This window comes from Marmota flaviventris, chromosome X, assembly GCF_047511675.1.
Source record: "Marmota flaviventris isolate mMarFla1 chromosome X, mMarFla1.hap1, whole genome shotgun sequence".
NCBI lineage: Eukaryota > Metazoa > Chordata > Mammalia > Rodentia > Sciuridae > Marmota > Marmota flaviventris.
The window spans coordinates 63,255,144-63,268,098 of record NC_092518.1 but is presented as its reverse complement, the minus strand read 5'-3'; the positions used below and the strand labels follow the sequence as shown (position 1 = coordinate 63,268,098).

At 38.3% G+C, this 12,955-nt stretch overlaps 1 protein-coding gene across 11 annotated transcripts in view; it reads right to left on the bottom strand.

Annotated features, from left to right (window-relative positions):
• Positions 1–12,955, bottom strand: part of Arhgef9 (Cdc42 guanine nucleotide exchange factor 9) — a 542,919-nt gene that overhangs the window by 26,963 nt on the left and 503,001 nt on the right. For 10 of the 11 annotated variants that reach the window (XM_071606159.1, XM_071606157.1, XM_071606161.1 and 7 more), the window contains 2 exons: positions 8,844–8,975; positions 418–661 (listed from right to left, as the gene is read on the bottom strand). In XM_071606159.1, the coding sequence (XP_071462260.1) occupies positions 418–661; positions 8,844–8,975 (376 nt within the window). The remainder of the gene's footprint in view (positions 1–417; positions 662–8,843; positions 8,976–12,955) is intronic. The other variant, XM_071606160.1, reaches the window with a different exon arrangement.

Here is a 12,955-nt window from a genome sequence, read left to right as displayed (position 1 = left end):
AATCCCATCAGCATAATTCTACCAAATCTACCTTGACCCTTTTACAGAAGGTCCTATTATGTACATAAAAACTGAAAGCTGAGACCTCATTGAGATTACAGAATAGGATATATGAATGATTTTATGTGTGTTTGTTCATAAATGTTTATATGCTAGGGAGAATAAAGGCTAAGATTGGCTTTCAGTGCAATATGCTTGTCTGCTGATGCAACTTTATTGGAATCTAATAGGTAACTCATACCTACCTCTGACTAATGAAAGCTTTTGGTATTTATGAAAAAGAACCTAATAATAAGGAAAGGCCAAAGTGGCTTACATGAGTTTGTAACAGAAATCTTTCCTCTGACTCTAGAAAAATGTAAACCAATTCAAACTATGTTGATCACAGATTCTTCTATCTTCCCTCAGGTCACTTACCAATTTTTTCATCTTCCTGTACCATTTTCCTCTCTTCTCTGAAAGCCCTGAGCCAACGAATTTTCTCCTCCAGCTTCTTGGCAAAGAACAGATGCACCTCATTTTTCTCCTTGTTTTGAAGCTTGAAAGCATTCTTCATGCTGACATTAAAGTCATCATCTCTGCCATCTTCGATGTCAACCACCTCATATTTATCCATGTCAATGCGGCCTTTGTAGTATAGGATGTCTCTACGGATTAGATCCTAGGTAGGAAGAAAGGGAAGGTGTTTTTGTGTAGGTACATGCAGAGTGGTAACAGGAGAGTTGGCATATGGGCACAACATAATACTAATGCTGTCACTGTTTTGGAATACCAACGGGGGTTGTTAAGGTCTAAATTTGGGCATGTTAGATTACCAGTCTGACACTGACAAGATGATTAACTAGGTGTCCTAAGAGTTGCCCCATATCCAAACAATGTCTCAGGCCCCAATATAAATCCTTGAATGTGTTTGCAAGCCTGTTGCTGGGAAATATGAAGCAGCATACCACAAAAACACTGCTAACAGGGGCTTTTCCTCTTTCAAAACGTTGGCCACTCTACCAGAAACATGAAATGCACTGGCTGGTTGTCTGGAATGTGCTGAGAAATCCAAGAAGGCCAATGAAACTAAGGTATCAGAAAACAAACTTGCAGATGCATATAAACACTATGTTGCCTATCTGATATTTTGTTATCAAGTACTAGATTAATCCTAATTTTCTTCAATGAGACATTCAAAATTAGTCTGTGAATGGTGTTCTTATTTCTCTACTTATGTACTTACATTTTTAATAATGTAATCAGTATTAGTGAACCTGCCCCCAATCCAAATGCAATGAACCAAGGTATACTCTACCCTAAATCTCATGTTCATCATTCCCCTGGTTTCCTTTGTGTGTGTGTGTGTGTGTGTGTATGTGTGTGTGTGTGTGTATATGTGTGTGTGTGTGTGTATACTGGGGCGGAACCCAGAGACCTTATCTGTGAGCCACATTCTCAGCCCTTTTTATTTTGAGACTGGGTCTCACTAAGTTGCTTAGGGCCCCATTAAATTACTGAAGAGGCTGGCCTCAAACTTGTGATCCTCCTGCCTCAATCTCCCAAGTTGTTGGGATTACAGGCATGTGCCACTGTGTCCAGCTCCTTTCTGTATAGTTCTATCTCATTTATATCTATTCCACTTGAAAACATACAAAGCATGACCACATAATATTAAGAGATACATATATATGTACAAAAGTTATAAAGGAATATTTGACAATGATATATGCCAAAATCAAAATTATAAATCAGAAAATGTGAAGAGGTGAAGAAGAAGGAAATGGAAGTGTATAAGGGGAGGAAGTTTACATTTTTAAATAATTATTTAAGTTGAACAGTAAGTACATGAGTGTACATTATATTATTTTAAATATTTATGGATATCAAATAAATAATAAGTCAAAAAAGCAAAAGAATGGAAGAAATCACATATGGGTCTATGTTAGATCTGATAAGTCTTTCGGAGTGGCCTTTTAGCCTCTCCTCCTATCAACACTTCCCTCATCCTCCTCAGAGAAGAGATATTCATTGTAGTGGTTCCTATGAACTGTATTCCAAATTCTAAGATTATTTGTGAGATACGTGCTCAAAAAGTGGGCCCTATTAGGCTAATTTAACTGGATAAATGGGAAGAAAATCTATGGATAATGGATGGAATCTATCCTGATCTCAGAAAGGTTTGAGTGAAACTTTACTATTCATAACATAATAAATAAAGACCTGGAAAGGCAGATCTGGATCATGCAGCTAAGAAGTGGGCACCTATAGTACTAAAACACTGGCAACCTCAACTACCCTATTCTGAACTTCAGTCCACAACTTCCTCCCCCCACCTACTAAACTAATGTCACATTATCATTGTCAGCCTTCAATACCTTTTCTAGTTTCCAAAAATGGAAAGTATGTGCAAGATCTTAGAACTACATTAATTGAACCTTCTTGTTGTTTCTTTAGATATTTAAGGATGACAAGGAACTAAAGAGAATTTTAGCTTCTGTTGCAGGGTAACAGGGGTAGAGTGACATGTTATTAAAATTCTTTCTTTGCAGCTCCACAGTCAGTTGAATGTGAGTGTTCAGGCATCAGATTAGTCATAAGCCAAATGCAAGGATATAATAAGAATGGCTAAAAATGATCTACTGGCTTAGGAAGTTCAATCAGAAAGGGTAGCTAAGGCCATGAAACAACATGGGGCAGTAGAAAGAGCATGACATAGAATCCAAAGACCTGAGTTTGAATACTAACAAACTGCTTAACTTACTAGCTGTATGGTCTTGGGTAAGCCACTTTCAGCCTCAATCATAAAATGAGAGTTTTATTTACATTGTAAAATGGCAGAAAAATTCTAATCTAAACATGCAGCTTCCTGGTTATGAGGCAAGCCTTATTCACTAAAAACAGCCTTAAGCTTTCTTGCTCCTGTGCCAGTGCTTCATAGCCGTTTGAATTCCTTTTTGATAAACTTAAAAAAATATGCTGCCTCTTTCAGCTCATTTAAACTTTCCAAATAAGTTAAATATTATGAGTAAAAATACTGTCTCTAGAAATTCTACATATTCTTTCAGGATGGGGGAGGTATTTGCTAAATGGTATTTGCCACCTACTCACCAACATCACAGATCTACTTGGGCAGCTAATGCTTTTCCCGGAGGTTTTTGTCAAGTCTGTAGATGTCTAGGCCCTGGTCATAGGCTGTGGCTCCTGCAAAGAACCTCTGCTCATCGCTGATACTGCATAATTGAAATAGCTTCCAGCTATTTTAATTTGGCCTCTCTAGGTATTCCCGGGGTTTTGTAAGACAAAGCAAGACATTTTGTACAAATAACAGATGCTGCAATCAGGAGAATGCAAGTGTTCAGGACTGTACCCTGCTTCATTTGTTTGTCAGTAGATCCTCCCTGCCACTTTAGAGGGGGGCCTGGTTACTATCACACAGTCTGGACAATGCCAATTTTCCCTTCAGATTCTGAGGAACATGAAGCTGGAACTGGGTTTATATTGGTCACTACCATATTCCAGCATCTAGAGTGCATGTTTTATTCTCAAAACAAAATTTTAACAATAAAAGCAACAGAAAACACTTAAATGGCAGACATATGTGCCAGATACTATCTTAAGTGCTTTGTTTTTATGAACTTAAATAAACCTCACAACAATCCTACAAGGCAGGGGCTATCATAATCCCATTTAATGAGAAACTATAGACACAGGAGTTAAGGAACTTAACCAGAGATAAACGCTATTAAATGGCAGAGCTGAGATTTTATTCCAGGGTGTTTGGCTCTAAGATTTGTGTTTTTGGTACTACAGTGTTATAATGCTTCCCAATAAAAATGCTGAATGATTGTAACACTACATATACTATAATAGTATCAATAGCTAACATTTACTAAGTATTTACATGACACCAGCCTTGTCTCATTTAACTCTCATAATCTACCTTTGTTGTAGATAAAAATATGATTCCTATTTTACAAATGAAGGGATAATTACAAGCACTGAGAGCTTGCTCAAGGTCAGAAAGCTCATGGGAGAAATGGGAATAGCATCCTCTAGTCGTTCCCTAGTATCCATGCTCTTAATACTCTACTACTCCCTACTACCTCAGGTTGTTCTCCTTGAGACTTTGGGGATGAGTTCTATCATTCACTTAATTTGACACTGAGGAACAAAAAGATGAAGTTAAATAACTGGCCAAAGTCTAGACAAAAGAATAAAGTCAAGTATCCAAGTATATTTTTTTTCAAATTCCCATCTTCTTTTTGCTCTATCCCCACCTCTTTTTATTTTATTATGGTTTGTGAGTTGTCTTACAAACCTCCCAGTTGGGCCTTTCAGTCAGTGCAAGAAGAAATGGTCCCAATGCAGAAATTTCCCTGAACAAAAGTCTTCTATCTACTACCATTACATGCTGTTTAATTATGATTCCTTACCACATGGTGAAGGCAACAGAAACACAGAGCAATTATTACACATAGCACAAGGGAGCATGCCCAGATGGACTGGCATGAAGTTTAAGAGAAGAGGTTGTTTAAGGCAACTATAGGGCTATAAGATGTTAGTAGATGATTTGGGAAAGGAGCTGTACTATCTTTCACAGTAAGTAGTGAAAGGAAAACAAAATAAAGGGGGAGGGGGAATCTTTCCAAAGCATCACAATAATCCAAAATAATCATGTCAGGAATTAAACAGCAAAACACGTACAAAGCTAAAATGACAAGGCAGTGAGACATAGAAGAGCAAGGACAGTAAGCAGAGAAGTTGAGAGACAAGAAATCAAGTCTTACCTGGATTTCTCAAAAGAAACATGACAAGGAAAGAGAAGGTGTGAGGGAAGCTGAAGAAGAGGTCACATATTTAGAACCCATGGATGTCTTTCTCATGTCCTATATTATAAACTGAAAAAAATATCTTCTCTCTCTTTTCCTCTAGTCCTCTCAAGTTATAAGCTGTTCAAACTATTATAAGTGGCTTAGTCATTCCCAATTCCTAATGTATAAAATGGCGAGATTTTTGCATAAGTGGTAATAAAGAGTTAAATAGGAACTTAATGGCTGGGCCACATGATTTTGGATAGAGATCAGGTACAATATTTCAATGTCTTCTATGCAATCTCTGGCAGGTAATCATCTAGCCCATATTTGGATGAAACTAGAGATGGGGACCACGTTACCTTATAAATCTGCCTATTTCTTTTTGGACATGAGGGAATTCTAAGATTATAATTTATTCTTCACAAAAATCCTGTACAGAATTTATTCTCCCCATTTTATAAATGATATAATGAAGGCATAGGAAATGATAGCTCACTTGCTTGAAATAATACAGTGAGTTCTGGAACCAAGATTTGTACCCCAAATTGTCTGACCATAAGTCGTATATCTTATTATTCCATATTTATTCTCTCTGCAAGGAAATTATGGGAGAATCTGATATGCCAGAATGAAATCCAGATATGCCAGAATAAAATCTAGATACTCTCTGCCAGTTTCAATCCTCCCATTCACTAATCAAATTACTGGCAAAATAGAAATGAAGCTTTATGAGTCATGGCTTGCTCCAAATGCTGAGCCCTCATGGTCGCTGCATCTTTTTCTAAATGTTCATAGAATATTTTATAATTACAGAATTCTGACAAGCTCAATGGCAGTAATGACATTGAGGTTGCCAATGTAGAAAATAGAGCCAGCTTGAATGAATTCAATCCCTGATTCTATCACTTGTCAGCTATTATCACCTTGGGGGAATTATATAACTTCTCTGTATTTCAATTTACGTATCTTTAAAATGGGAATAGTGACAGTGACTTCCTGAGAGATTTGTTATGTGGATTAAATTGGGTTATTCAATGTAAAGTTCTTAGAACAGAATCATAAGGCACTCAATAAATGCTAGTTCATGATTTTTTATCAATCTATATTGTCCATAACATATTATTTTCAGTTTTGAAAACTGGTACATTTTCCTATCTATAGTGTTCTCACAGATTTCATAAGACCCATAATTCTAGAGAAATTCCACTGTGAATATCTGAGATTTATTTCAGTGTAAAGAAATACACATTTCTAAATTAAATCTTACTTAAATTTTATTAGACTATAAGCCCCATGAAGGCAGAGTTTGCAGGCCCAGAATAGGACTCAAAAATATTTCAGAGCAGTAAAGTGTTTTCTTATAACCTCAGATTCTTTGAGTCTCAATCCACTTGTAGTCAGTTTTATGCTCTCCTTCCCTTGACATTGAAGAAATTTATGTTACTCTGCTAACATTAAACCATCTGTCTAAGGCAAGGGGTTATCAGACTATCATTTTTTTAAATTTTTCTTTATTTGAATAGATCTTTTAAAATCACTGATATCGAATTGAACATTTTTATACCAACTTTTTTCATTGTAGGACTCATGAAACTATTTTTGCCACTACTGTTAAAAATCACATATAAAATGTTTTATTACCTATTCACTTGCTAGGGGCATTTACTTATTCCTCTTTAAATATGATCTAATCAGAAAGCTTACTGTAGCCACATCTGGCTTAGCTTGCTTTTCCCCCCATTTTTTCCTTGTAAATACATTTTAAAAATTACTGATGAGCTTTCAGGTATTCTTTTAAATTGGATTCCTGAGGTGAGTAAGGTAAGTGAAGAGAAACCTTCCTCACCTCTTTCTAATCCTGGTCCTTCTCCTTCCTTTCCCTTGTTAAAGGAATCCTCATCTCCAGGGAGCCTCATCTATTTCTCTCCGTTCTATCTCAAAAAGAAAATCTTTTATAATAATGGAAAGTGGTCCCTAAGCAATTTGGCAAACAAAATATCTTGTCTGTTTATATAACTTATTTGCATTGCATGATCATTTTTCAAGTTTAACTCATATTTGATGAATAGGAAGTCCTATTGTAGATATCAAATAGAAATCTTCAACAACAACAAACATCAGATATTTTTAATGACCTTTGTACCAGCCTGTAGTTTCTTATGCTCTGGGAAGCCAGTGTCATGAAGAACTGAGTATATGGAATTGGTACCCTTATACACTGACCCTAGACTAGCTTTACTCTGGGGAGAAAGACTCTGGGGAGAAAGACTTCTAGATAGAAGAAGACATCTCCCATCTGAGGGAAACTATGCCTGCAACAAGGTATCTTTTATTTTTGTCACTTCTGTTACCTACTTCTCCCATACTGCCAGTGTGGCTGGTCTGAATTCCCAAGTCCTCCTTTGACTTCTAGTTTCTTCCTTACAATTGGCTCCTACTATTGGCTTCGAGTTGACTCATCACTTCAACCTGGTCTTCTGTCCCTTGATTCCTAAACTTAGCCCACTGTTCATCTTGTTTCTTTCCCTTTAATCCTAGCCTCTGCCTTAGTGTTCAGCATCCTAGGTCCTGGTGATACCACCTATAAGCACTGCTTTCCAGAGCCTAGATTCACATTTTACTTAAAGTAACTGCAGTGTTTGCTGAAAGATGCCTAAATCAACATGGTCTTGGGGATGGGGGACCCGAAAATAAACCAAGTTCCTGTTTGAAGTCTTTCTCAATGACTAGTTGTTCTGAGCATGAACATAATTTAGTAGTGAACAGGCACATGACTGTTGGTGACATGGTTTATATATTGAGAATTCCCTTAGTTGCCTAAAATAATCTTCAAAAATTTGCCTTCCAGTTGTATGGAAGACCTGAGAACTGAGGGGTCTAAAGATAGATATTAGTTTGGAGCTGAAATCCATATTCAAAAAAAGTTTTATCTTCCAGGGTTAACTCCAGATGGAGGCAATTATTATTCCTATGAACTAACTTGCTATTTTGGTTCCAGAGCCAGTATTCAGAGTTGATTGCCAAACATTAAGGCAGTCTGAATCTATTTAATGCAAGATATGATACACATTTACATGCACACAGAGTATAAGAGGCTTAAACCAAATCTGTGGTTATGTTCCAGGCCAGAAAAATAACAGTGTTTAATTTGTAATGTTGTGACTCAGCACCCCTCTTCAGAAGCATTCACTATGGATGAGAAAGAGAACAAAGGGACTAGGTATGAAGACAGTGAATTGGGAAATTCACGTTAAGTACTCTTAGGTTTCTCCCTCATCTTTTATTTTCCCTGCTCCCAAATTCTTACCAGCCAGTCACTAGAGACAAAAGTGGTCTGAACTTTGTATCCTGAGGAAGGAGGTAGGGGGAACAGTATTCCATTAGGATCCCTCAGAAGGATTCAGGATAAGAATGTATACTGTCCTTTTTCATCAAGAATAAAAGGCTAAGAAACCAACATTCAGTTATCAAGGGGGTAACTGAGAAGTACAAATTTCTCCTCAAATGTATTACAGGGAAAGGGCAGTACAGGAGAGATGGTTGGGAGTTGTGAGGAACCAATGCACCAATGCAGGAAACAGGGGGAAATCTTGTATCACAGAGGTACCTACCTGTCTGGGCAAAAGTAGTAGGCCCCTTGTTGGTTTCTATAGAAGAGAGGGGCCAGTTGGCCAGAGACATCAGACTGTAAATGGGGGAAGGTACTGAAGAAGCTATTGTTTACCAATTGGGATGAAACTATTATAATATTTTTCACAACTGATGCAAACTTGCTGGCTATCAGATCTGGGTGTAAGGGAACGAGAAAGAAGCACCATTCAAGTCATGAGAGCAAAGGTGAAAAATAGATACCAAGACAAAATTGTTCATTGCCTATGATATTCATGCCATACCAGTGCTCCTGATATGGAATTGCTGCCAATCTCCAGGCTGTTTTTCTCCTAGCAGTTGTTGACCACTTCACTGGCAGCCTGGGTATGAGGAAAAGGAAGGGGATGGTTCCCCGTGAGGTGCCCATCTCCCTCAGGGAAGAAAAGGTGGGGTTACCTTCTTGCAAAGAACCATCTGGTGGTCAAACAGGAAGAAGACCCGCTGCTGGTTGCGGCCATAGGGCTGGTAGATCCAGGCCATCTCCCCAGTGTAGATCAGCTCCGAGCTCCTGTCTAGGATATCCTCGCCCTAGGAAGGACACGTGATGGTGAGAGGCAGCCAGGTAGGAGGGATGGTCCCATTTCTTACCTGGAATCACCCAAAGCTAGAATAAGAGGAAGCCAGAGAGGGCCTGGTGGAGAAGGAGGGAGAAAGGGACTCCTTGGAGTCCTCGAAAAGCTTTATAACCATATTCTTTTTCACTTTGAGGCTATGGGCCTTATTACCCAGGATTGATACAGCCTCTCTATGTACTCTCTTACTCATGTTCTCTCATTCTTTGTTGTCCATCTCTCTTCCCTAAGAATCCTTTTCTGCTCCAGTTTCTCAATCCCTGCTCTATTCTCTGAGTCTCTAAAATTGAGCAAGTGGTAGAACTTTTTATGCTTCCCAGACAAGTAGAAGGGAACAGGGAAGGGCAAGAAAAAAGATGATAAACAGAGAAAAAGAGAATAATTCACTCCCCCTCTTATAATTGTTTTTTTTTTTCTTTCTCCTCTTAGTTCATTAAAATTCACTGATTGATTAAAAAAAGAAACTTCATTACCACATTCTTCCTTGGTTTATTATCCAGGGAACCTTTAACTCCTCTGCTACATAGAATCAGATTTGAAAAAAAAAGTACTAAGACACTTGACTCCTCCCTAATTGAATTCAACATTGTTTCCAAAGGCTCCCCTTCTTTTTTGGACTGGGGACTGAACCCAGGAGCACTTTATCACTGAGCCACATTCCCAGTCCTTTAATCCTTTTTTTTTTTTTTTTTAATTTTGAGAGAGGGTCTCACTAAGTTGCTGGGGCTGTCTTCAAACTTGTGATCCTCCTGCCTCAGCTTCCCAACTCACTGAGATTACAGGTATGCATCACCATACCCAGCAAGGCCCCCTTCTTTAAGGCAAGTCTGCTAGGGCAGAAGTATGATGGGATGCCTGTAAATGCCAAGCCAGACGTGGTCCCTGTTTTCAAGGAGTTTACATCTCAGCAGAGGAGATTAAGGTAGGTGGGCTCAGAAATCATAGAATACAAGGAAAACCAAACCAAAGTCAAGAGCACAGAGATAAGAGTTTTAAGGTCTATGTGAAGATGTGAAATAAGAGCAGTAGCCCATGAAGTAGAAGAATTAATATTTTCTGAGTTCCTATATGCTAGATATTCCAGTCTACCATATAATTGTCCATGGGATAGATATTTTTACTCCAATATTATAGTTCCAAGTACAGAGAGGTTAAGTATTAGGCCAAGATCACCCAGCTACTTTGCTACAGATCTACAACTCAACTCTAATTTCTATGGTTCCAGAGATTGTACTCACTTTCTATCCTATATTGTCTCTAGGCCAAAATGTCACTGGAAGGTCTTCTCCCTGGCTTTCAGTTTTCTAAGCTAAAAAGGATTATCTTTACAGTCCCAGTCCTAATACTCCAACACTAAGATGTCAAGCCTTATATGCAAAAGCTTCAAGGAATGATTAGAAATATAAGTCCCTGCATCTGCCCATAAATAATCAGAGGCAAATAGCCCAGGCAGGATGGTACGCCAAAGTGGGGGACATATGGAAATGGTGTTCATGAGTATACCATTTGCTCTAATTTAAGTGATGGGAAAAAAGGGAACTCAGTGTAATTATTTTCTAATAATAGAATTTAAAAGAAGCTCAGAAATACTGTTTCAACTCTAGGCTCAGCTTCAGGATTATGTAAGATCTAGGTAAACAATCCTGCTTGAGGGAATGACATACTTTCCTCCAAGTTGGGGAATAGTGTTGGCTTTCCTGTTGGAGGTATGGGAAGTTAATAGTAGTACCTGTCTACCATGCCCCACCTTGAAAGAAAGCTATCAAAGGGGCCAATAATATAAAAATATGGCAAAGATGCCTTAAGGTATTAATTGCTCAAGTGAGGATGATCAGACCAGGGGGAATAGTCAGTATTATCTGGTCTACCCACTGTACCAGCAAGGGGCAGTCCAATTTTATTTTAAGTACTTGCCCCATATAATTCCAAGAAAAAAAAAATGAAAAAAAAAAAAAAAAACATCTTATATGCTCACCGAGCTGAGTGAACTAAAGCAATCTAAATATCCTAATTGTGCCTCAGTTACTTCATACTTAATAAGGATAAAAACATTACCAACCCTATTGTGATAACTATTTAAATTAACATATAACAAAGTGCCTAGGAAGGTACACATACTGTAAGATCTACACAAATGATATTTATTATCCCATGGCTGCGTGCCCTGGGTACTATATGTATCCTGTTTCCTACTAACACTATAACCTGATAAGATTTGCACTATTTTATTCCCCAAAATCAAGATCAGAGAAATTGGAAGTAACTTTCCCAAAGGGGCAGAACTCAGGCCGGACTCCCTCTAAAGCCCATGTTCTTATTCACCATACTGCATTAGAATGATGACACCTACCCCAGTGGAACAACCAGCTTCAATTGAAGATTTCTGAGGCAAGAATCTCAAAAGAGCTGAGCTCTGGGTCTAGTGCTGCTATCAACTCAACTCTGTGCCCTTAGAATGTATCTCTTTCAACCTTTTTCCTCATTTAAAGTGGAGCAAATAATTATATCTACTGTTTGTTCCACTCCACATGGCTGCTAGAACACATCAAACATTATTGTGATGAAAAGGGCCCTCTCATTGTTCCAGCTCTAATTCTTGTCTCCTCTGCCCAACCAGCACCAAGTACGTATCTTGCTCCCAAAACTGCAATACCTTCCCACTTCCCAATCCCTTGGGCCTTCTGTTCCATTCCTACAGGATTTTGCCCATGCTGTTCCCTTTGCTATGAATGTATCTTCCCCCCATTAGATGACCAAGGGCATATAGCATTGATTCCAATATCCTCTGTTATGGTTTAGATATGAGGTGTCCCCCAAAGCTCATGTTTGAGACAAATGCAAGAAAGTTTACAGGGGAAATGATTGGGTTATGAGAGTTTAACCTAATCAGTACATTAATCACCTAATAGGGAATAACTGAGAGGCAACTCTAGGTTGGGTAGGGTATGGCTGGAGGAGGTGGGTCATTGGGGGTACATGCCTTTGCAGTATTTACTTTGTTGTGAGTCAGTGGAGCTCTCTGAATCCTGGAGACCATGTTCTGAGCCATTTTCCCCCACCACACTCTTCTGCCTCAATGTTCTGCCACACCTTGAGGCCAAAGCAATGGAGCCAGCTATCTATCCACTGAGACCTTTGAAACTGTGAGCCTCAAATAGACTTTTCCTCCTCTAAAATTTTTCTCAGGTCTTTTGGTTACAATGGCAAATAAAGCTGACTAAAACATCCTCAATGACTAGTACAGAGGGACTGGTAAAGACATGTTAATAATCACATATTTGCTCAAAACCGTCTAGTAGCTCCCAACCAAAGTGAAAGCCAAAGTCCTTTAAAGACACAATCTTACCTCTCATTACTTTTATACCCTCGTCTACCCCTACTCTCTCCCATTTTTATGCCACTATGGCCAAACTGGCCTAGTCCTTGGCATTCCTTGAGCACATATTTCCATATTTCATGGCCTTTGTATTTTTTCTTCCATCTGCCTGAAATTCTGTGTTCCAAGAATGATATGCTCTTTAATCTTCTTCAGATATTTTCTCAAAAGTCATCTGCTCAGGTACTACCCCATTACTCTAGCCTGTTAGCCTACTTTATTTTTCTTCATAGCCCTTATCACTCCCTGACAACATAGTATGTGCTTGTTTCTTTCCTTTCTTCCCTACTGGAATATAAATTCAATAAGGGTGGGAATTTTGTCCCATTCACTAACATATTTGCAGAATCCAGAATGAGACCTGACACAGATTAGGTACTCAATAAATATCTATCTAATAAATGAACCAAGGAATATTAAATAAATAGTGGCTATCAAAACTACACAGAGCTTTCTTACCAGTTCATTTGCCTTCCTGTTCTGAAGCCAAAGTCTCAGAGAAGAAACTTTACCTTTTTCTAATGAATTATAATTCATCCCATATTTCTCAACTTTATTCC